Here is a 25,271-nt window from a genome sequence, read left to right as displayed (position 1 = left end):
GCTGATGGTAAATATTCATACTTTTTAAAGGAAAATTAACCACAAAAATTTTGACATAGGTATTAGCAACAATTCATGCAAATCCTCTGAGTCTATATTTTGAATGGTCTTTCTGTATTTTAGGAACTAAACAAGTGGTAATTTGTTACATAGTGACCAGGAACCATCAATAATAGCATGATTCCTAATAGTTAAAATAGTTTTTCCTCTAAACATTCCTTTAAAATTAGAACCAAAAATTACTGCTTATAACGAGAGGGAGGATCAAAACTTTTACTTCTAAAATATGGTCAGCTGTTTTTCAGATACTTACTACTAAGTACTGCCCATTAGATCAGGTTTTATTCTAACACTAACTTCATAGGAAACTAGGAGATCCAGCCTTCTTTTCTCATGAAAGAATTGTTTTAAAGATAAGCATTGTAGAGGGAAAAAAAGCATTGTAGGATTTGAGAGTAAATTATTTAGGCTTTGCTGTTAATTACTATCATTTTCAATAAAGTATTTTAGTGATTGTGTTTAATAAGAGTATAAGTGGCTACCACTTAACTGAGTCCCTATATAGAGCAATCATTATTATAAAGACATACTATTATCTAATTTAATCTTCACAACAAAACTATGTGATAGCAGTACCCTCCACATTTACAGATGAGGAAACTAAAGCTCAGATAGTCACTTTCTCAAAATCACACAGCTAGTGAAGCATGCAACTAAATTTGAGCCTAATGCCAACTGCAAAATCTGTGCTCTTTCTTGTACATTACACAGATTTTTTTCCCATCTTTGTTTATGTTGACTAGTATTTCTGTACTTTATGAGTAGACATATGTTGAAATGTTCTTCTTGGTGTTAGAGTCATAAAAAGTGTGATTCCATGCCTTCCTTTGTAAGATTGTATATTCACTTGTTTTATAGTTTTTCAGAAGATAATTTCCCTTTAATTTTGCATATGGCCTTTTTATTTTTCAATCATTCTGAACCTGGTTTATTTGATTTCCAGTGTTTGATGGTCTAGGCGATCTACTGATGCCAACCATGGCACCAGCCGGGCAGCCTGCACCCATTTCAATGGTTCCACCTAGTCCAGCAATGGCAGCAAGCAAAGCCCTTGGGAGTGACCTTGACTCATCTCTTGCCAGCTTAGTAGGCAGTGAGTAATACAGTTTTTGTTTGTTTTTTACTGTGTCGTATGTGAATTTTTTCTCTATCTTTTTTATATATGTACTTTTTTTCTGGATTCACTTATGGTTAAGTATATCAAGGAGTAGATGGAAATTCTTAGTGCGTTACCCAGTACAGTTCCTTGGAAGATAAACAGTTGCGGTGCCATTCATTGTCTCACATGTAGTACCTATGCCATTTTTAATCTAAATTACTAAAGTTATAATTAGAGAGCATATTCAAGTGTGAAACCAAGTACATTATGTATAGTAAGTACTTGATTTTTCATTTCACTTGGAAATAAGAACATAGGGTAACTTAAATGTTTAAATATTGACAATTGGGAGACACTGGGTGGCTCAGCGGTTGAGCATCTGTGTCTCATGAATAAATAAATAAATAAAATCTTTAAAAAATAATTAAATTAATATTGACAGATGAATGTCCATGTGAATTTAAGTAACTCACTGAACAAATATTTATTGAGTACCAAGCACTCTTCCAGGCTCTAAAGATAAATCAGCAAACAAAACAGGTATAAATTTCTGTTCTTATGGTGCTCAGGAAGGGGAGAAATAAATATTTACAAATAAGTTCTATTGTATGTTAGGTCATAAGCATTATGGAGGAAGAAACAGACCAAGGAGGAATGGGAATGCTGCAGAGTGGGAGTTAGAGCAGGTCTCACTGAGAAGGTACAATTTGAGCAAAAATTTGAAGGTAAAGAAATGAACGACATGGATATCTGAAGGAGAATATTTGCTTGCAAAGGGGAGGTAGTCAGTGCAAAAGCACTGGGACAGAAAACTGCCTGGCATATTTAAGGAACAACAAGGAGACCAAAGACTGGAGATGGACAAGTGAAGGAAAGAGTCCTAAGAGATGAGGGCAGCTGGTATAAAGACTGATCTTTTCTTTTAACTCTGAATCTGATTTTTCATTAAGGTGACTGGGTTCACCATTGAAGATACCTTTGACTTTTCTCAAGGCTTTAGAAGGTCCTTGATAGAGCCTTTTTTTTTTCCTATGCATTATCCAACGGATATATTTTTGTTTCCTATTCATTGTCCCTGATCTGGGCATCCATTAAAATGCTTTGATGACACCCATGGAGAGGTTACTTGAGTATTTCTTCCTACTCTAAAATTTCATGTCACTGAAGGATAGTTGGCAGTGGTAACTGCTTTTGCTGGCACTACAGTGTATCATCCAGATTCTCCTTCAGAAATAAAGGATTTATACCTCTAGCTGCCGAGAGTGTATTTTTTATTGCAAAGGGTAGCAAGAGAGAATATTTTTGAGTAATTAAATTGCTCTATGTCCTGATTATAGTAATTATTACATTAATTCATGTATTTATCAAAATTTATACAAATGTAAAAACCTACACCCCCAAAAAACCACTGATTTTCACTATAGGTAAACATTTTTTTTAATTAAAATATTTCCCCGGGTACCTGGGTAGCTCAGTCAGTTAAGTGTCTGACTCTTGATTTCAGCTCAGGTCATGACTTAAGGGTCATGGGATCAAGCCCAATGTCAGTCTCCACACTGGGCATGGAGCCTCCTTAGGATTCTCCCTCCCCTTCTCCCCACCACTTCTCCCCACCACTTCACTTAGAGAGGGAAAGCATTTTCTCTCTCTAAAAATAATAATAATAATATAATAATAAAATAATTAAAATATCTTACAAAACTGAAAAAAAAATTAAGTACTCCCTACCAATATTCTAGTTTGCTTTTTTACAGAAAATGACAGGCTGAACCTAAAATTCATGTGGAAATACAAGGAGGCCAGAATAGCCAAAATTCTAAATAAAAGAATAACCTTGGAAGATTCACACTTAGTCATTTTAAAACTTAATACAAAACTATAGTAATTGAGATAAGTGGTACTGCTGCATAGGGGTAGGCATATATCTCAATGGAATAGAATGATAGTCTAGAAATAAACTTATACTTCTGTGGTCAATTGATTATCATCGAAAATGCCAAGATTGTTCAATGGGAAAAGAGTTGTCTTTTCAACAAATGGTTCTGGGCAGCTATAAGATATCCACATGCAAAAGGGTGGAGTTACATATCTTACCTACTCCAAAATAATTAATTTACAGTGGATGAGAACTAAATGTAGGAGCTCAAACTTTAAAACTCTAAGAAGAAAATGTATTAGTAAATAAATCTTCATGACCGTGGATTGGGTAATGTTCTTAGATATGACACCAAATCTTAGGTGTGAGTAATAACCTTATAATCTGTACAAAGCACAAGCAACAATAGATAAGAATAGATAAATAGACTACATTAAAATTTAAAAGTTTTGTGCTACAAATTACACTATCTAGAAAATGAGAACCCACAGAATGGGAGAAGGTATTTGTAGAACATATCTGTTAAGGAACTTATACCCAGAATAAATAGAGAATTAATACAACTCAATAATGAAAAGACAATAACCCAATTTTAAAATAGATGATTTAGATAGACATTTCTCCAAATAATATAGCTGTGGCCAGTATGCACATGAAGATACTCTACAGTAGTCATCTGGGAAATGGGTATCAAAACCGCATGAGATATCACTTCTCACCTATGAGGATGGGTATAATTAGAAAAGACAACCAGCATTGATGAGAATGTGGAGAAATTGAAATTCTCTAACATTGCTGGTGAAAATGTAACTGTGGAAAGCAGTTTGGCAATTTCATCTAACGTACCTGTAGGCAGAGAGTATACCAGGTGACTAATCTAAAATGCTCTTTCCCCATCTCTGTCCAGCTTTGCGCAAATCATACCTTCTTCATGAGGCCTTCTTGAGTGTCCTGTTTAATGCTGCCTCTCACCCTCATCCTACTCAACCAGAACCCCCATACCTTGCTCTTCCTTTGCTTTTTCCTGTGGGCTTTCTTATTACCTTCTAGTGACTTACATAATTTACTTTATTATTTTGTTGTTTTACCATCTAGCTCACCCTATTAGAATGCAAATTTCTCTAGGAATCAGTTCTTTGTTTTCTTCACTAATATATCCCAAGTGCTTGGAACATTGCCTGACATCTGTAGAGGTTCAACAAATACTTACTGAAGTATTAAATGAATTGAGATTAAAGTAGAATGAGTAAGCCAGTTGTGTCAGGAGTCCCCAAGACCACCTTCCCATTCAGAGATTCACTAGGACCCAGAAGACTCAGCACATAGTTATACTCACACCTAAGATTTATTACAGCAACATAGTAAGGACACACAGCTGAATCATCAGGGAGAAAGACATGGGCAGAGTTAAGAAGAATCCACATACCACATACCACATAAATTTGCTCAAGCGCCTTTGTCACTTTCTGAGTTTTTATTAGTTTAAGGTTCCTATTCAGCCTGTATTTCATGATTAAATTGCTTATTAACATAATAAGCAATTCTTTATGCTCAACTTCTTTATGCTCTCCCCTTCCCATGAGGGGAAGAGCATAAGAAAATGCAGCAACACGTGTGATGTTTCTACCCTGTAGAGACTCCACACCCAGGGATTTTTTTGAACGCTGATCGTGTAGGCAGTCTGTGCCTAACGTGTCCCAGAATTTCAGTCTCACAGAAGCAAAAAGCAGGTGTTCAACATGAACCACATTGTTTGTACAAACAGTTTAGACAGAGTAAGCCACCCTTATCATTAGGAAAAGTATTATCTCAGTATAGAGAACAGTTTATTAAGCGAGGTTCTCAGATGCCAGGCACATAGGCCTTTCTAAGAGAACAGTCTCAAGCCTGTTATGTTTACTCTTTCCTAGACACCAGTTGACATTAAAATGTGATCCTTAAGTATAACGTGAAGTAAAAGAAAATGTTAGGATTTCTGAACATGTTTCCTAACATAGTTTCTCCTTTGTAAAATTGAATACAGTCATTCTTAGGCAAAATATGGACTTTTTCTAGGCCTCTGACTCTTTGATCTTTTAAATGTCATATCATTTAAGCTGAGTATAGAGGTTTGAATTCTGTTTTCTTTTATCCTTTTATAGATCTTGGAATTTCTGGTACCACATCCAAAAAGTAAGTGTTTTTGAAATTATCTAGTTTCCTCATGACAGTGTATTTACATTTATTTGAGACTAGTAAACTCATTGGAGTAATAACTCACTCTCAGGCTAAGCAGTTTCAAAATTGGTTTTTATTACATTCTGGATTTTTGTTTTTGTTGTTATTCTACTGGAACCTTCAAACTGTTGACTCTGCAATGAAAAGGGGCAATCTATTTCAGTCTCCAAGACTGTCACTAAGTTATAGCTAGAACTACTTGGGAATTATGGTTTGAGTGCTTTAATAGCTTTAAATTCTAGAATCATTACACTATTCCTAGCTTTTAAAAAGTCTCCCATGGAGGATCAGCTTCAAGGAAGGATAGTAAGAATGATAAACAATGTGCCCATTTTATAGATGCACATTTTAACATTTCTAAAATTGGGATGCATTTTACAACAGATGTATCTTACAGTCACTGTAAGGCAGGTTATAGTCATGATGTAGTTATGTAAAACCTTCTGATGGGCCCTCTCATGCTTAGAAGTGTCATTATGAGTGAAACAAAATAGAGATATTTGACAAAGTATAGGTATACAGTATTTATGATACACTGTTTGGAATTTTTTTTTTTCTGTTTGGAATTTTTAATAACCAGTGACTAATTCAGTTGAATTTTGCGGCACATTCCTTCATTGGAAGTGATAGGAAATTCCTGTTACCATTGAGATCCAAACTCTAAATGATTTTTTTCCAAATGCTTTTATGCTTTCTTAAATACAATATGATGAGACTTTTATAATTTTTAGCCTGTTCTCTTAACAACTCAGACTGTTTTTAGCCCCACATTAAAGTATCTAATGAGCCACACACACTCTTTTCTTATTAGTGTGTTAATACTTGTCTTTGTTTTTGCATGCTTGATTTTAGGGGAGATCTTCAGTGGAATGCGGGAGAGAAAAAGTTGACTGGTGGAGCCAACTGGCAGCCGAAAGTAGCCCCCGCAACCTGGTCAGCAAGCGTCCCACCAAGTGCACCTTTGGTATGTAGCTACCAAGGGCCAGCCAGGGCAAGTTTGCCAGTTTCTAAGTATATAGGACAGAGCGTGCTTTAATTTTGCTACTGACGTATTTTTTCACCCACATGAAAGGAACCTGAGCAAGATACATCATTTACCAAAATGCAATTTTCATTGACTTTCCGTTTTAATAAAGATTGTGACCTATTCTTTATTTTCATCGTTTCAAAATGGTATTTATGCTTCTTTAGATATCAATTCTGTATTTGCACATAGAAACAACTTTTCAAAAGTCTTGACCATCACCGATCGTTACCTATGTTTTTATCTCATTTCTTGTCCAAGTTATCTGATTGTCTTAATAAGTAGGGAAAACTTTTTTTCTAATCAGAAAGATTGGGCAGTTTGCTATTGTGTAAGTGGACTTTGATTTTAAAGTCCACTTCTGCTTATCATTTTTTTAAATTGAAACTACCAACACCATCTTTTCTAAAAAATTTAAATAGATTTCATTTTTGTGTATTATATCTCAACTAATACCATCATTCACTCTGTGAAAGAGCCTATCACTGATAATAAAGACTAGTTATTTTGTGAGCTTTGCTACCACAAAAAGGACATTTCCAGGGATGCCCGGGTGGCTCAATGGTTGGGCATCTGCCTTCGGCCCAGGGAGTGATCCTGGAATTCTGGGATCAAGTCCCACATCAGGCTCCCTGCATGGAGCCTGCTTCTCTCTCTGCCCGTGTCTCTCCCTCTCTCTCTGTCTCTCATGAATAAATAAATAATTCTTTTTTAAAAAAAAGGACATATCCAGGATAGGAAAATTTACTGGCTTTTTTTTTTTGTATGTGCCCCACTTTTTGCAAAAACAGCGGTCATCACTGTTTTCCAAGCTTATTTGTGATTTTTCACCTTACTCCCTCCAACTGTCTAAACCACAGTCTCCTCTAAGGCTCTCTTGATGCCATCCTCTCCTTGTTGCCTGAATTAATTCCTAACCATCACTCACCAACCCCAGCCAAATAAACATGAATGGTAGTGAATTAATATGAATTAGAATATAAACATTGTAGATGAGATTAAAAATAATTATGATCCATAAATTAATTTGAATGCTTGAATTTTAGAATTTAAAACATGTTTTCTTTTAAATAACCTGATAAATAGTAATATTTTTATATATAAACAGTTTTATTACAGTTTTATAAATAAAATGTTTAAGCCAATCAGAAAAAGGCCTTCTGAACTAAAATTTACTGCTAAACAATACTAGCAGTATTAATCAAATTACAATTTATACCACAGTTTCTATAAGAAAAAACATTTTGTGCTCAGTCTTAAGTTCTCAAAACCTGTAGTCTCCCCATCCAACCCCATGTTGTTAGTAAGAAAGAGGGAGATTTAAGGACTAATATTCTCTGCCTTTGGTGAGCTCAAAGTCTGAAAGATCTTAATTTTAAGGAGTAATTTCTAACAAATAACAATGAGAAAATCACCTATCGATCTAGGTATTTATCTTTTTAAATATTTCTTTGCATTATTTTAAAGCAGTGTTTAAGAGGACCATATTTAGCTATAAAATAAGGAGTTCCGTTTTAATTTTACAAAGGATACTTTGTAGAAAACTATATCTCTCTTAAACTGACCTATGCCGACCATTTATTGTCCAAGCCAGAACTCTTTTTGAGAGTGAAAGGGAGCATATAATTATTACACTGGACCTCAGTCGTTTACCTGTAACTGATAGATAGATACTGGGACCATAAGCAGATAGTTGTGTGTCTTAGGGAGCCACACTCCGTTCTCAGAAACAGAAACCTTTGTTGAGGATAGAGGGAGAGAGATTCAATAAATGTAATAGGATCCCTAAAGAAAGAAAGAGGGGATCTCTGGGTGGCTTAGCGGTTTGGCGCCTGCCTTCAGTCCAGGGCATGATCCTGGAGTCCTGGGATTGAGTCCCACATCAGACTTCCTGCATGGAGCTTGCTTCTCCCTCTGCCTGTGTCTGCCTCTCTCTCTCTCTCTCTCTCTCTTTCTCTCTCTCTCTCTGTCTCTCATGGATAAATAAATAAAATTAAAGAAAGAAAGAAAGAAAGAAAGAAAGAAAGAAAGAAAGAAAGAAAGAAAGAAAGAAAGAAAGAAAGAAAGAAAGAGAAAGGAAGAAAGAAAGGAAGGAGGGAGGGAGGGAGGGAGGAAGGAAAGAAAGAAAAAAAGAAAGAAAAGAAAAAGAAAGAAAGAAAGAAAGAAAGCTTCTTTAGAACCGATCTTATAAATCTATGAAAACCACATGTTGACATTAAATCTCACAGTTTATATTATCATTACCAAATTAAAAGAACTAATTTTCCTATTCTCTTTTATGCAAAATTAAAGAAGCGCCATGTGTTCCCCTTATCGCCCCACGTTGGCCTCCTCACTGGGAGTGGAGCCTGCTTAAGAGTCTCTCCTCACTCTGTCCTCCCTCCTCTTTCTCTCTCTAAAAAAAAAAATATATATATATATATATATATATATATATATATATATTTTTTTTTTTTTTTTAAGTTGGAAAATTTTAAGTTGGATACAATTTTAAGTTGGAAATCTTCCTTGGTCTACGTGTCTCCTGAGATCAAGACTTTAACCATACAAGGTTAAGAATTCATCAAATACTTAATTAACAGCTGTTTTGCTTCTTCAGGACAACAGGGCTACTAATTATCTGATGGGCAAGCACCATCACTGAGAATGAGATTAATATTCTCATTGTTTTTAAAACTCTGAAACTCCTTATTTTTATTTATGAAGAAGACCTTAAGTTGTTAGTAATTAACAACAACTCCAGAAAGTAAAAGACAGCATGCTTTCGCATAAAGTATCTTTTCTGTAGAAAGAGAAACTAGAACAACAGAAATAATTTATCAAGAGGGCAGAGTTACCAGGTAGTTCTGTTTCTTTTATTTTCCTTGACATTTTAGGCGACAGTATAAAGGCGGTCAAATGCAGAGTTATTTTATCTGTATCAACTCTCAGTCTTATATGCAGCTGTGTAAATTCACTGCCCTTTATTTATCCCATTTCCTGTGAAGTTCTTTTTTTTACAAAACTCTGGCTTTGCTTTTAATTTAAGAGATTATTCCGGTTTATTATGTAAGAAGGCCTCTGGCTTCTTCCCTCCAGCCAGTTCTTTCATAAAACATCTCTTCCACTTTCCTATTACTTAAAACATGTTTGAGTCTCTTTTTCTAAGAATATTCAAGAAAAAGAAGAGGGACGACTAAAATAAAACTTATGCCTCTGAAGCAGCAAAGCAGTGTTTCCGTATTTCCTGGTAGTCTGCAAACTTCTTTCAAGTAGGAGATGAAAGGGCAGATGGGAGAGTGAGCATCCTTCTATTGACTTTTAAAGTTTCTCCTGATAGACAAGAGCTAAGGTTACTCCTCCCAGTTTGTTTCAAATTTCTCACAGTTGCTGCTTGGAGGTGCAGCTTTAAAATTTGTCAGAGTACAGAGCTCAAGTTAGATCTAAAAATCTTAACAGGACTTGAGCACTTAAAATATGTCTGCTGGCAGGGTTCTGTCTTCATAGCCATCAAGAGCCCTGTGTTTCCAGGGCTACTTCTACCTATTTTCGTATGCAAACAGACCTCTTTAAGTTTTCATCACACAAACTGGGAAGGTACTAGCAATTCAGATATACATGCATTTGACAGGAGACCTCAGAATCCACAGTTCTTTCCCTAAAAAACAACCAACCTTTATATGCCTACAGAGATGACACATTCAGTTGAATGCTGAAAAAGAAAACAATTTTTAAAACCTTAAGATATAAATAATATTTGGGAAGTAAATTATTAAGAGTTAATCTGAGCAAAATAGTAAACGTAGGCCATCTTTAAATTATTTGATCCGTTTATTTGATCAGGAATTTCCACAAGTTCATTTTATTTTGATTAATAATAAAAAACCTTTTTTCTTTCATAGCCTGAAGTTCTAATAACAGTTCTGATAAAATTTACAGTTTGTAGGATACAATCCTGGTAAATGATAGGATTCTGGGTCTGGTGAATAGCCGACCACCTAACCTGTTGAAATGATGAGCAAAGACTGAATCTGAAAATATAATACCTGTAGTATAGGGGAGGAAAAATAACTTTCCCTCTCACTTTCTGAATTCTTGGCTGAGACAGGTTAGCAAGAGAAAAACAGAAGTTTATTATTATTATTATTAACATGTATACCTCATGTATAGAGGAGATGCCAAGGGAAAAACAAGTAACTCCCCAAGGTCATCTAAGCCATTGGCTTCAACACCATCTGCAGCCGCAGACAAAAGGAAGCAAGCTGTTCAGTGGCCAGTCTGGGGGAAGCTACCAGGAAAAGCAGGGTAATCTAGAGGTGAGATTTGTTGTGTAGATTTCAGGCAGCGTCTTCTCCATTGGTATAATCCTCTTGTGATGTAGTCAACCTTCTCTTCCTGGTACAGTGGGAGAGACCCTTACAAATGGAAATTTCCTTTGTAATATAAATGCCCCTTACAGAAGTTTAACTTCTACTCTGTTTTCAGAGCTTCTCCTGCATCTGCTGTTTCTCAAAATAATATTTTGCCAGAGAGGCATACTTAGGGATGGCATATTCTGCTACACTTCAGTATTTTCTTTTTTTAAATTTTATAGGTAAAATTTGCATAAACATTATATCTACCATCTTCACAATTATAAAGTGTACCATTTAATGATTTTCAGTATATTTACAGTGTTATAAAACCATCACTATTATCTAATTCCAGAGTATCTCCATCACCCCAAAAAGAAACAGTCACTTTCCAGTTTCCTCATCTCCCTATCCCCTGGCATCTAATAATTTACCCTGTTTCTATAGATTTGTCTATTCTGGGTATTCCATATCAGCAGACTCCTATAATATGGAGAGGTTTGTGACTGGCTTCTTTCACTTAGCACATTTTCAAGGGTCATCCATGTTGCGGTATGTATCAGTACTTCATTCCTCTTTATGGACAAATAATCCATGTTTTAGATATGCCACACTCATCAACTAATGGGCAATTGTGTCATTTCCACTTTTTGGCTGTGATGAAAAATACTTGTATTATTTGTCTAGAAGTTTTTATGTGAATGTATGTCCTCAGTTCTCTTGGGCATATACCTAGGAAAAGAATTGCTGGCTCATGCCTAACTTTGTTGAGCTTTTTGAGGACCTGCCAAACTTTTGCACAGCAACTACTTCATTTTACATTCCCACCAGCAATATGTAAGGTTTCATTTGTGGATTGACAAATGACGTTGAGCATTTTTGCATGTGCTTCTTGGCCATTGGTATATCTTTTTTTTTTTTTTTGAAATGTCTTCACATCCTTTACCCATTTTATGATTGGGTTGGCTTTTTATTGTGAGTTCTAAGAGATATTTATGTATTCTGGATACTAGATCCTTATTAAATATATGACTTGCAAATATTTTCTTACATTCTCTGAGTTGTCTTTTTATTTTCTTGATAGAGTGTCTTTTGATAAATTTGATAAATTTTGATAAACCCCAACTTATCTATTTTTGCTTTTGTTGTTTGTGCTCATAGTATCATATTTAAGAAACTAAATCCACGGTCTCGAAGATTGACACTTATCCAAGAGTTGTACAGTTTCATCTCTTACATTAGTTCTTTCACTATTTTAGTCTTATTTTCATGTATGGTGTGACATAGGGGTCCAGATTCATTATTTTGCATGCGGAAATCCAGTTTTCCCAAAACCATTTATTTAAAAAAATGTTCATTTATTGATCTTGGCATCCTTGTCACAAATCAGTTGACCATAGATATAAGAATTTATTTCCAGACTCTTTATTCTGTTGTATTGATTTCTATGTCTGTCTTTATGCCAGTACTATCATGTTTCAATACAGCTTTGTAGTAAGTTTTGAATCCCGGAAGTATGAGTCCTCCAAATTTATTCTTCTTTTCCAAGAGTGTTTTGGCTATTTTGGATCTCTTGCATTTCCATGTAAGTTTTAAGTTCTGACTGTCCATTTTTCCAAAAGTTGAAATTTTGAAAGGGGTTGCACTAAATCTATAAAGCCATTAGGAAATATTTACCACTTTAATATTAAGTTTTCTAATCCTTGGACATTTCTATTTAAGTTTTTATTTCAACAGTGCTTCAACAAATTGTTTGGCAGTGTTTCAACAAGTCTTGTCCTTTGTCCTTTTTTTATAAGTTTATTTTTTTTTAGTAATCTATAACCAGCATGGGGGCTCAAGCCCACAACCTTGATTGACATCAAGAGTCTCACACTCTTCCAACTGAGCCAGCCAGGTGCCCCAACTCTTGTATTTCTTTTCTTAATTTTATTTCTAAGTTCTTTATTTTTAACACTACTGTAAATGAGTTGTCTTGGTAATTGTATTTTTTGATTATTCATTGAGTGTACAGTGATCACTGAGTTTTGTATATTGATGTTGTATCATGTAACTTTGCTGAACTTGTTTATTAGTTCTGATGGTTTATTTTGTATATAGATTCCTAAGGATTTTCTATATGGAAGGTAATGTCATCTACAAATAGAGATTGTTTACTTTCTTTTTTTCTTTCTAGATGTTCTTTCTTTCTTACCTGATTGCCACAACTAGAACTTCCAATACATTTTATCTTATTCTTAAGGAGAAAGCTTTTAGTCATTCAGCATTAAGTATGATAGCCATGTGTTCTTTGCAGATACCCTTATTCAGGTTGAGGAGTTTCCCTTATATTTTTAGTATGTTGAGTGGTGTTTGTTTGTTTTGTCCTGAATGGGTGTTGGATTTTGTTGAATGCTTTTTCAGCATCTAACGACATGATTATGTCGGGATTTTCTTACATTATGTTAATATGATGTATTATTATATTGAGCCAACCTTACATTTCTGAGATAAATCTCACTTGGTCATGGTATATAATTTTTCCAACATCCTGCTAGCTTTGCTATGCTAGTATTTTGTCAAGAATTTTTGCAACAGTGTTCATAAAGGATATTGGTCTATAGTCTTCTAATGTCTTTGTCTGGCTTTGGTATCAGGGCAATACTGGCATCCAAGAATAATTAGAAAGTATTCCCCCACTTTTGTTTCTTTTTATATGCTTCAGAAGGATTGATATTAATTCTTCCTAATACATTTAATAGGATTCATCAGTGAAGCCATCTGGTTTTGGGCTTTTCTGTGGTGGAAGTTTTTTATTGTTGGCTATAATCCCTGTGCTGCACCTTTTTTTTTTTAAGATTTTTTTTTTCAATTTTTTTAATTTGAGAGAGAGAGCGTGCTCAAGAGAGCACAAGGAGGTGAAGGCAAAGGAAGAGGTAGAAGCAGACTCCTGGCTGAGCAGGAAACCCAACACAGGACCCAATCCCAGGACTCTGGGATCATGACCTAAGCCAACAGCAGGCATTTAACCAACTGGCCACCCAGGTGCCCCTGCTGCACTTTTTTTTTATAATTAGAAGTTTGTGCCTCCTGATCTCCTTTATGTATTTTGCCTCTCCCCTCCCACCTCTCCTCTAGCAGCTACTAGTTTTTCATATGTAAGAATCTGTGTTTTTATTCATTTGGCTTGCTTTTTAGATTGCACATTTAAGTGAAATCTTATAGTATTTGTCTTTCTCTGTCTGATTTATTTCATTTAACAGATACTCTGTAGGTTCATCCATGTTGTCACAGATGGCAAGATCTTTTTTTTATGGCTAATATTCCACTTCATATTATCATCTGTCAGTGGACGTTTAGGATGCTTCTATATCTTGGCTATTGTAAATAACATTGCAGTAAACATAGGGGTACATGTATCTCTTTGAATTAGTGTTTTCATTTTTTTTTTTTTTGGATAAATAGTAGTAGGATCACTGGATCATATGCTATTTCTACTTTTAATTTTCTGAGGAACCTATATACTGTTTTCCACGGTGTTTGCACCCATTTATAGTCCCACCAACAGCACATGAGAGTTCCCTTTTCTCCACATCCTAAGCAACATTTCTTATCTCTTGTCTTTTTGGTATTGGCCATTCTGACAGATAGGAAGTGATATCTCATTATGTTTTTAATTTGCATTTTCCTGGTAGTAAGTGATTTTGAGCATCTTTTCACGTATGTGTTCACTATCTGTAGATCTTCTTTGGAAAAATGTCTGTTCAGGGCCTCTGCCCATTTTTGATCAAATTAGTTTTTTTGGTGCTGAGTTGTATAAGGTCTTTATATATTTTGAATATTAACACCTTATTGGTTTTTTTTTAGTTTTATTTTTAGTTTTTTTTTTAATTTATGAATTAATTTTTATTGGTGTTCAATTTACCAACATACAGAAAAACACCCAGTGCTCATCCCGTCAAGTGTCCACCTCAGTGCCCGTCACCCATTCCCCCCCACCCCCGCCCTCCTCCCCTTCCACCACCCCTAGTTCGTTTCCCAGAGTTAGGAGTCTTTATGTTCTGTCTCCCTTCCTGATATTTCCCACACATTTCTTTTCCCTTCCTTTATATTCCCTTTCACTATTATTTATATTCCCCAAATGAATGAGAACATACACTCTTTGTCCTTCTTCAATTGACTTACTTCACTTAGCATAATACCCTCCAGTTCCATCCACATTGAAGCAAATGGTGGGTATTTGTCGTTTCTAATGGCTGAGTAACATTCCATTGTATACATAAACCACATCTTCTTTATCCATTCATCTTTCGATGGACACCGAGGCTCCTTCCACAGTTTGGCTATTGTGGACATTGCTGCTAGAAACATCGGGATTAACCCCTTATTGTATCTATTATTTGCAAATATCTTCTCTCATTCATTAGGTTGCCTTTTTGTTTTATTGATTTTCATTTAGTTTCCTTTGCTGTGTAAAAGCCTTTTATTTTGGTGTAGTCTCAAGCTTATTTTTGCTTTTGTTTCTCTTGCCTGAGAAGACATATCCATAAAAATGTTGCTAACAAGGCCAATATCCAAGAGATTGCTGCCTATGATTTCTTTTAGGAGTTTTATGGTCTCAGGTCTCACATTTAGGTCTTTAATTCATTTGAGTTTATTTTTGTGTATGACCTAGGACAGCGGTCCAGTTTCATTCTTTTGCATGTAACTGTCCAGTTTTCCCCAATACCATTTATTGAAAAGACTGTCTTTTCTCCCTTTGTATATTCTTGCCTCTTTTGTCATAGATTAATTGACAACATAGGCATGGGTTTATTTCTGGGCTCTCTATTCTGTTCGTTGATCTGTGTATCTGGTTTTGTGTCAGTGTCATACTGTTTTGATTATCATAGCTTTGTAGTTAATCTTCTAATCTGGAATTATAGTACTTCTAGCTTTGTTCTTTTTCAAGATTGCTTTGCCTATTGAGGTCTTTTTGTAGTTCCATATAAATTTTAATATTATTTGTTCCTGTTCTGTGAAAAATACTATTAGTTTTTTTATATAGAAATTGCACTAAATCTATAGATAGCTTTGAGTAATATGAACATTTTAATAATACTAGTTCTTCCAGTCCATGAGCCAGGGTCTGTCTTTCCATGTGTTTGTGTCTTTCATCAATGTCTTATTGCTTTCAGAGTATAGATCTTTCATTTCCTTGGTTAAATTTATTCCTAGGTGTTTTATTCTTTCTGGTACAATTGTTTTCTTAATTTTTCCTTCTGCTACTTCATTATTAGTTTAGAGAAATGCAACAGATTTCTGTGTATTGAGTTTGTATTCTTTGACTTTACTGAATTCATTTATCAGTCTTAATGATGTTTTGGATATGGTCTTTAGGGTTTTCTATATGTAGTATCATATTTTCTGCAAATGGTGAGAGTTTTGCTTCTCCCTTACCAATCTGGACACCTTCTGTTTCTTTTTCTTGTATAATTGCTGCAGCTAGGATGTTTAGTACTATGTTGAATAAAAGTGATGAGAGTGGACATCCTTGTCTGGTTCCTGATCTTAGAGAAAAAGCCTTCAATTTTTCACCATTGAGTGTGATGTCAACTGTGGTTTTTCATAGATGGCCTATATATATATATATATGTCTATATATATATATATATATATATACATACACACACACATGCATACATATATATATATATACACACACATATACACACATACACCCATATATATATGTTCCCTCTAAACTTAAGTCTATTGAGAGCTTTTATCATCAACAGATACTGTATTTTATTAAATGCTTTTTCTACAGTTATTGAAATCATCATATGGTTCAGGGCCTTTTTGATTACTGATGCAAGTTTTTTTGATGACTGATAGTCTTTTTCTTACACGTCTGTTTAGATTTTTTATGACTTCTTCAATCAGTTTTTGTTTGTCGATACTCCCATATTTATTAGTTCCTTCCCTCTGCTTACTTTGGGTTTAGTTTGTTTCCTTTTTTTCTAGTTCTTCAATGTGGAAGTTTAGGTTATTGATTTGAAGTCTTTTTCCTGCATATGGACTGTATGTTCTTGGGTTTTTTTTTTTTTTTTTTTGAATGCCTCAGAATTTTTTTGTTGAAACTTAGACATTTTTAAATGTGGCAGCTTTGGAAATCAAATTCTACCTCTTCCCCACAGGCTTGTTGTGGTTACTTTTTTGTGGTTGGTTGTTTTTCTGTTGAGTGACTATTCTGAACTAATTCTGTAGTCTCTGTTCTTTATTATGTGTGACCATTAAAGTCTCTGCTTCTTTAGCTGTGTGGTCAACTAATGATTAGATAACTATTACTGAAATTCCTTAAACCAGAATATTTCCCAGTCTTTGTAGAGGGTCTTGAGTTGTGTTGGGGCATGCCCTAAGAATCAACCAGGCAGTTTGCCACACTGCCTTAGCAATCAGTCACTTACTGCTTGTTCAAAGCCTCAGGGTCAGCTAGAGGCCTTCTCACGTCTTTCCTGAGCTTGCACACAGCCCTAGGCATGTGCATGAACTTCTAAATTCCCAGAGGCATGGCTGAGCTTTTGAACCCATAATCCCCCAAACATTCCCTTCTCCAGACTTCCCTCCAAGCTTTTTGTTTAGTCTACTATTTGCCCTGTTACCCATTGCTTTAGACAGCAACAATTAAAACATTTGCCTGTAAACGTTTTCCACAAATGGCCTCAGGTAACAACGTTAGCACTAGATGCATCCCCAGTTTCATGAGACAAAGATGAGCCTTTTGATCCAGTCTTTCCAGGGAGCCACCCAAGGAGACAAAATAAATAATTAGATATATTCTGCTCCCTTTGGTACTATTACTGAGAATGTAAGCTGTTATTTTCAAGACTACAGCTGAGCTGAAGAATAGTGGATGAAACTAGGGTAAGTTAAAATGCCATAAAGCTTACTCTTCTTGCCGAGATCCAGCTGATTTTCTTGAATAAGTACTTTCTTGGTTGCTGCAAACTTTTAGTTAGTTTCCAGAGTTCTAAAATAGTTGATTTGATTCTAATAGTTTTTGCCTGTTTTTCCACTGATTTTATGGATTGAGGAAAATTTCAGATTTCCTTACTTCACCATTTTTGCTGACATCAATGTAGTATTTTCTTTTTTCACTAGGATTTTGCTTTAATGTTTAAGTTAAATTTAAGAGATTTCAGTAGGGTTAGTTTTAAACATAAGGGAAATATTGTTGTATGACTGAAAACCGTCAAATCTGTACCTGAAATGGGATAATTGTGCTTTATTATGCGTAGTCTTCTAAATGCTTCATAAAACTTGGAAATAATTTTGGCCCTTGTGCAAATGTATAGCAGTCAAAAGTCAGAGAGAAGTATAACACAAAAAGGAGAATCTAAAACTGAAGGGCAAGGGGCACCTGGGTGCCACAGTTGGTTAATTGTCTGACTCTTGATTTCAGCTCAGGTCATGCATGACTCAGGGTTGTAAGATCAAGCCCTACCCATACTCTCCACCACCCCCAACCTCCCATGCTGGGCATGGAGTCTGCTTAAGATTCTCTATTCCTCTCCTGCCCCTCCCTCCCCTTACACACACACACACACACACACACACTAAAAATGGGCAAATGGAAACCAAGCATTGATATGTAAATGAGGACACATTCTTCAGATGTCTAACCCAGTACCTTTAGGAGGATATAATGATAGGAAAAGACAAGGTTAGAGAAATTTGACACATTTACAGTGAGGGTAGAGGAGAAGCATATAAGGAGGTAGAAAGGAAGCCCAGTGTTGTCAGTAGTCTGCAAGCCAGTGAGCCCAAATAGCACCACAACAATGAACGTTAAGCTAGTAACTTTGTTCATATCATGGCATGGTGTGAGAGCCATTTTTTTAAATTTAAAATGGAAATCTGGTATTTCTTTACATAACCACACATATTTAAAGGGGCATGCATTTTTAAAATTATATTCTGTCATTTTAAAACCAAATTATGTTGGTTCTTTTGTTTATTGTTGGTGTTTGTGCGTGTGTTTTGTGGGGTTTTTTTGGTAGCAAGGAGCTGTACCTCCAACCAGTTCGGTTCCTCCTGTTGCCGGGGCCCCATCTGTTGGACAGCCTGGAGCAGGATTTGGAATGGTGAGTGGCAACCTGTGCTAGAAATTGTAATTGACATGTCTGAGGCCTTTGCCAAATACCAGATTAACAAATACAGCTGTAGAATATGATTCTTCCCCAAATGCAGTAATGTAAGACTTAATAAATTAAGTCATCTGTGTTAGACATTAAGAGGTCTACACACGATATGATAAAGCCAGCTATAAAATACTTAAATTCTGTCATCAAAATAATTCCTGTAGTATATAGTTATATCAGTTTTGGAGTACTATTTACCAATCATATTCTTAGCTCAATCATCAGAATCAACTCTTAATCATTATACTTGGACTTTTCACTTATCACTTTTATCACTAGCAAATTTTAGGGCTAGGGTCCATAAATTAATGAGGTTTTGTCTCTTAAAAATTATGCTTACAGAAGACAAATAATCACCACAAAGCCTGGTTGGGAGAAGGGTGCCATGTGGCCAGCTAGGCTTCTACTGTACCTCAGTGATTTTCTGCCATCTGCTAGCCTCACAGCACCCATTGTTCAAAGTCACAAGTTATACTTCCTCACAGGCCTGCATTCCTCAAAACTTTTCAGAAACGTTAAAGAATAAATGTCAGGGCATTACCATAGTGGGTGGATTCCACTCATGCTATGAACCACTCTTCCTCTTCAGCCTCCTGCTGGGACGGGCATGCCCATGATGCCTCAGCAGCCAGTCATGTTTGCACAACCCATGATGAGGCCACCCTTTGGAGCTGCAGCTGTACCTGGCACACAGGTCAGTTTTTTAATGTCCTTAAAATAATGATATTAATTTATAAGTATTAAACCCACATGGCAAACTGTTAAAAATGTTTTTACCTAATATATATCCTCATATCTGTTGCTTCACAAGTAAAGGGGGAACATGGAAGACATATGAGCAATAGTGTGAGATTTGGAGGAAAATGCTAGAAGTAACTCACTATCCTAAGTCCTTCCATTCCTCTCCTACTTAATTCAGAATAGTTCCTGAGAACAACTAGACGTTTAAAGTATCTGGGCATTTATTCCAGAAAAATGAGTACTTCTGATCCATCGTTTTCTCACATGTTCCCAGAACTAGCTAAACTCAAGGTTAGGGGCACAGTCCTCCAGGCTACCAGTTTTTCCCAAGAATTGTGACTTTTCGTACAATTAGTTAAGAGCAATGAGTCTGCCAAACTGAAGAGTCTCAGGGAGCGGTCCCTACAAGACTATCCTCACTTAAGACACCAGCCATAAGTTTGGGAGTCCTGAGGGCTACCCTCTCACTTCCAGCTGCCTACAAATTTGAAGGTTCTCAATTTCCTAGAACAACTTATAGAACTCAGGAAAGCATGAAATGTATTACAGTTTTATTACAGTGAAAGGATACAAATTAGATCTAGTCAAAAGAAGAGATGCATAGGGTGAAGTCTGGAACTGGGAGGGTTCCAAGCATGAAGCTTTGTCCTGGAGGATGTATTACTCACCTGACATCAATGTGTAAGAGTATATATGTGGTATTACCAACGCAGGAAGCTCACCTGCAGTTCAGTATGCAGGGTTTTTATTGAAGTTTCCTTATATAGGAATTATTGATTGAATTATTCCCCTGTGGTTGAGTTCAATCTCCAAGCCCTGCCCAACTTCACTGAAAGGCTGGTATCATGAGACCCCAAGACCTAACACTCTCATCACATTCTTCATCTTTCTGGTTGGCTAGTCCCTACCCTGAGTCCTCTTGTTAGCATAAACTATCAGGTGTGGTTCTAAGAAGCCACCCTGAATAACAAAGACATTCCTATTACTCAGGAAATTCCAAGGATTTAGAGGTTACCTACCAGGATCCAGGAAAAAGAGCAAACCTCCCTTTAGATGAGGCCAAATTTGTTTCAACACAAAGTGCCACCTTTGTTTACCAAGATGGTAAAACACATACACTTTGTTGAACTGCTTTGCTGCTGATAGTGATAATAATGCTGATGAGGAACCAGTTCTTGATTCCTTTTGTAGGTTGCCTGGCTAAGGTGGAGGTATAGGTAGAAAACCAAAGAGGTTTTTACCATGAGAAGTTGACATTGATGGAGTCAGAACACCACATTATGACTTTACTAGCACCATGCCCAGCAAACCAAGACAAAAAGCTGAAATATATTATAATGGCATCAGTAAATAATTTCACTTCTATATATTTTTTAAATATTTATTTTTTTATTTCGAGGGACAGTGGGAGGGGCAGAGGAAAAGAATCTCAAACAGACTCCCTGCTGCATAGGACTCAATCTCACAATGCCAAAATCATGATCTGAGCCAAAATCAAGAGTTGTTACTCAATTGACTGAGCCACCCAGGCGCCCCACTTCTATGATATTTTTAACTCACCAAATGAACGTTTATATTGTTATCCATAGGATTCCTACTTTGAACTTTCTGAGTAGACTTTAATCCCTTTTGCTTCCTTTAACCATCTCTAAAATCTATTGTCTACCTGTTCCCAAATTTTACTTTCAGCCTCTTTCACCCCTCAAAAGCCACAGGGACCAGAAGAGAGAATGGTGGGTGTTTAAAGAGATAAATTTAGAATATGAGAAACCCTAACCTTCAAGGCTATACTCAAAGCCCTGGCTTCATGAGAAGTTTTCTAGTCTGTTCTGAGACTAATGAACTCTGCTTCATATTGTTTCTGAAGGGAGTGAGGAAGGTTTTGGGGGTGATAGTTAGGGTTAAATTTAATCTAGATATATTTAAATTCTAAAAAGGATCTTATTTTTTTAATGTTTTCTTGATGGTTGAATACATCTATGATTATTTAACATACTTTTGAAAAAAGGCAGGACATTTCTATTTTTATTAACTTGGAAGAATATTATTGAGGTTTTTAAAATCTTATTGTATTTGGTGTACTAAAAGCTTTAGAAATAAATTAACACAATTTTATTAAAGTAGGTATTTTTCTTCATGATACCAGTATTATACAGCATGAGTTTATTTACTTAATTCAAAGAATGAAAGTGAAAAATAGATAATAAGATGAAAACAGTGTTTTAGTCATTTAATTGAATTTATAGTGATTTAGGAAATGGAATGGCATATTTATAAAAGTTATAGATTGTAGCAGTGCCTGGATGGCTCAGTCAGTTAAGTATTCAACTCTTGATTTTGGCTCAGGTCCTGATCTCAGGGTTGTAAGATCAAGCCCTGCATCCGGTTGGACTCTGCACTGGGTGTGGAGCCTACTTAAGATTCTCTCCCTCTCTCTCTCTGTCCCTCCCCCCTTCTAAAAAAAAGTTTAAAATTATATTTCCTATATCAGAGAAGCAGCAGAGGTGATTATAATAAATAGTAAAGTAAATATGATTTTATAACTTCGGAAAACAAAATAATGTTTTTCATTACTAATGTGACAACATTACTGATGTTTTTCATTACTGACTGTTCCACTCTATCTCAGTCAGTTGATATCAACCTTCATGATGTCATCTCACCAAATTATTAATGATGAATCAACTCTTGAATTTCTTACCTTCCAAACAACTTCAACCCTTGCATTTTATCTTTTTCTGATCTTTCTATGAAGAATGATTCCTGTTTTAAGTAATGGAAATTTGACTAATAGGTAGTGCAATGAGGAAATAGTTTCTGGACATGGGAACAAATCTAAAAATCTCTATTTCTGGAGCTCTATTTACTGAACCAATAAAAACATACATTGCTACCTCATCACCCCAGATTTCTGAGATTTCTGTCAGGTTACAAACATAGAAGAAGAATTAAACTCAAAGGACACATTATTCTATACAGATTACATGACCTCTTTCAGGGTTTCAAACCTTAACACTCCTGCAAAGGCTGCTTCCAAAGCTTATGTCTGTCACACAATGAAATAATTTAGGGATTAAGCAGAAACAAGGTAAGTTAATTCTTTGTTGCTTTTGCTAGCAAGTGCAATATAATTCTTTCCATAGCATTTAATTAATCTCTGCGAGCTGGACAGGCAATTATTGGAAGTTAATGATATTCATACTTGGGCAATTCTTTTCTCATCTGAAATAAACAGTGCCCCCAAACTTGACTGTTTTTCATTTAAAACACTTTAAGTGAAATTCTAGTATATTTAATAATTTAAAGTAATTTCTTTAGTGACTTTCTGCAAATTATTTCCTTTCAGTTTTTCCCTTAAACTCACTCTCACTATAAGGACAAGTCATTAAAATTCCTTCATTAGTTTAGTAGTACTAATAACTCAAAGTAAAAATGCTTTTGTTTAGAGCAACTGATTGTTGTGTTACTGTACTCTATATTCATAATATCTGTATGTGACGAGTTTTCTGCATCTTCCCTAACTCATACCCATATGGTTCTGCCAGAGTCCTCTAAATCTGATATCAAAGAATTTCAGCAAAGCCAAATATAATTTGAAGTGTACTTTATGAAACCAAAATTAAACAACACTGTGGCTAAGTAAAATTAAGTAGATTTTGTAATCCCTTAGCCATCTGATCTTCTGCATGTTTGTTTTCTGTGTCATGTGCTCTGCCTAATGCTTACCTGTCTCTCTGTTTGATTTCTGTTTCTGCTATCCTGGGCTGGCTTTTCCCCATTAGCTTTCTCCAAGCCCTACACCTGCCACTCAGAGTCCCAAGAAACCTCCAGCAAAGGACCCATTAGCGGATCTTAACATCAAGGATTTCTTGTAAACAATTTAAGGTATCTAATATTGAGCTTTTCCTGTGGGCTTGTAATAATGACCTATGCAATGCTTAGCTATTTCAGGTATGATATTTGTACTTTTGTGCTTTGAACACATGTATATAATAATAATAATAATAATAATAATAATAATAATAATTTAAGTATTTATACTTTTTTAAATCAATATTCAAAGCCGCCAATGAATTATCAATAAATTTTTTAATCTTAATTAATTTACAAAACTAAGAGGGAGAAAGGCCTCCAAGTTGTCATGAAAAGCACAAAGATTTTATTGATAGAGCAAAAAACTGCCCAAGCTACTTGGTAAATTAGAAAATTACCACTTTATTACCTGATGACAGGAATTTATAGAAAGCTAACATCTATTATATTGCATTTAGAAAACATCTAAGAATATACTTGGCTACAAAATTGTATTTTTTGTTTTTCCTTACTTGGCTTCCTCAAAGCTTAGATTGTTACCCTTAGCAATTTCTGCACTCAAGCAGAATTTTAAATTTCTAACATTCTGTTTTCTAACATGATTTATGACATAATTAATAATGGACTTACGGAAAGAAACTGATAAAGGAAAAAAGTTTACTACTAACCCCAGCACCTAACACAATGAGTAGATTCTCAACAAGTACTTGCAGAAAGTGGAAAAACAGTAATACTGCTTTTGCTTTAGACAGTACTTTTCATACCCACTTCCTAGTCATGAACTCCTTTGGTTGTCCCTGTAGGAAATGAAACCCTGTGATCTATACTAGCCAGATATTTTCTGTCTCCATTTCACAGCTAAAGGAACTGATCCTTGGCATTGAGTGAGTTGCTCAAGGTTGCACACTGGAGGGAGGTTTAAGAGTGTCAAAGTTTTGAGACCACTGTCCAGTGTAATTTGTATAATGCAGCTTACAACCTATATATATACACACACACATATATTTAAACTTTCTCTAATGCATACTAAGATTTTTGTGGATTCCTACTTTATGATTTTTTGTTTTCTTATACAAGGTTGATGAGTTTATTATTTTGAGGCATTGACATCTTAGTCAAGTAATTCCTCCTTGTGTCTGACTTTTCTGTTCCATTTTGGGCTGGGCTGGTGTAGGCATAAGTGAGGCAATGAGCACTTACTTCTTAGCCGTTATAGGTTCAGGACTGACGAAGGGAGCAGCCTTTTATCCAGCTATCTTTCTGTGAATACTGCTCTCATACTGTGCCAGGAGCTCTGATGAGCACCTGAAACAGAGATGCTTGAGATAGCCCCTGCTCTCAGAGGTTCATGGTCACAAGGGAGACAAACACAGACTAATTTATGAAAAAGAGTTACCCACGTGGCTAAGCCTTCAACCCCAGGAAGATTCCCAGGCAGAGATGACTGGTGAAGCATGGGCTGGCGGTCCTGGGGACAGAGGAGGGGGAGCCGCATTTGCAAAGGCGCTGAGTCACCTTGATACCTCCCTCCTCCTCTGTTCTGTTACTTGTTCAGCTGTTGAGTAACCTACTGAATGCCATAACTGAAAAGAAGCCAAAAATAATGAAAATCACTGCCATTCCTTTTTTTTTTCCGTCTGCCCTTTTTTAAGGGTGAACTGTTCTTATTTAATAGTAAATGTCTCACTACTGAAATTTATCCTAAGTATCCATGTTTTCAAATTTTTGCTGATACAATTTTTACCTAGAATGAAACTATACGTTAAAATTTTTTCTAAAAATTTCTTCCTGGCTGAAACTTTAAGCAAAGAATTGTGGAAAGTATGTAAATGTGAATTTGTTATAAAGACATCCTTTGCATGAAGATTTTTCCTAGTAACTGTGAGGTAAAATTGCCAGGAAGGCAATATGTTTGAGGAGTGTATAATGTTATTTTCTAATTCAAGTG

The 25,271-nt window shown here is 35.6% G+C and overlaps 1 protein-coding gene across 31 annotated transcripts in view; it reads left to right on the top strand.

The window, feature by feature from the left end:
* The window catches only part of SNAP91 (synaptosome associated protein 91), a 140,495-nt gene that overhangs the window by 113,790 nt on the left and 1,434 nt on the right, over nt 1-25,271 (top strand). For 21 of the 31 annotated variants that reach the window (XM_072736302.1, XM_072736387.1, XM_072736371.1 and 18 more), the window contains 6 exons: nt 1,004-1,153; nt 5,177-5,207; nt 6,105-6,216; nt 18,629-18,712; nt 19,359-19,463; nt 23,293-23,395. In XM_072736302.1, the coding sequence (XP_072592403.1) occupies nt 1,004-1,153; nt 5,177-5,207; nt 6,105-6,216; nt 18,629-18,712; nt 19,359-19,463; nt 23,293-23,385 (575 nt within the window). In that variant the 3' untranslated portion in view covers nt 23,386-23,395. The remainder of the gene's footprint in view (nt 1-1,003; nt 1,154-5,176; nt 5,208-6,104; nt 6,217-18,628; nt 18,713-19,358; nt 19,464-23,292; nt 23,396-25,271) is intronic. The other 10 variants (XM_072736416.1, XM_072736424.1, XM_072736410.1 and 7 more) reach the window with 2 other exon arrangements.

The sequence above is a fragment of the Vulpes vulpes genome, chromosome 1 (assembly GCF_048418805.1).
Source record: "Vulpes vulpes isolate BD-2025 chromosome 1, VulVul3, whole genome shotgun sequence".
NCBI classification, from domain to species: Eukaryota; Metazoa; Chordata; class Mammalia; order Carnivora; family Canidae; genus Vulpes; species Vulpes vulpes.
This window is presented reverse-complemented; position numbering and strand designations above follow the sequence as displayed.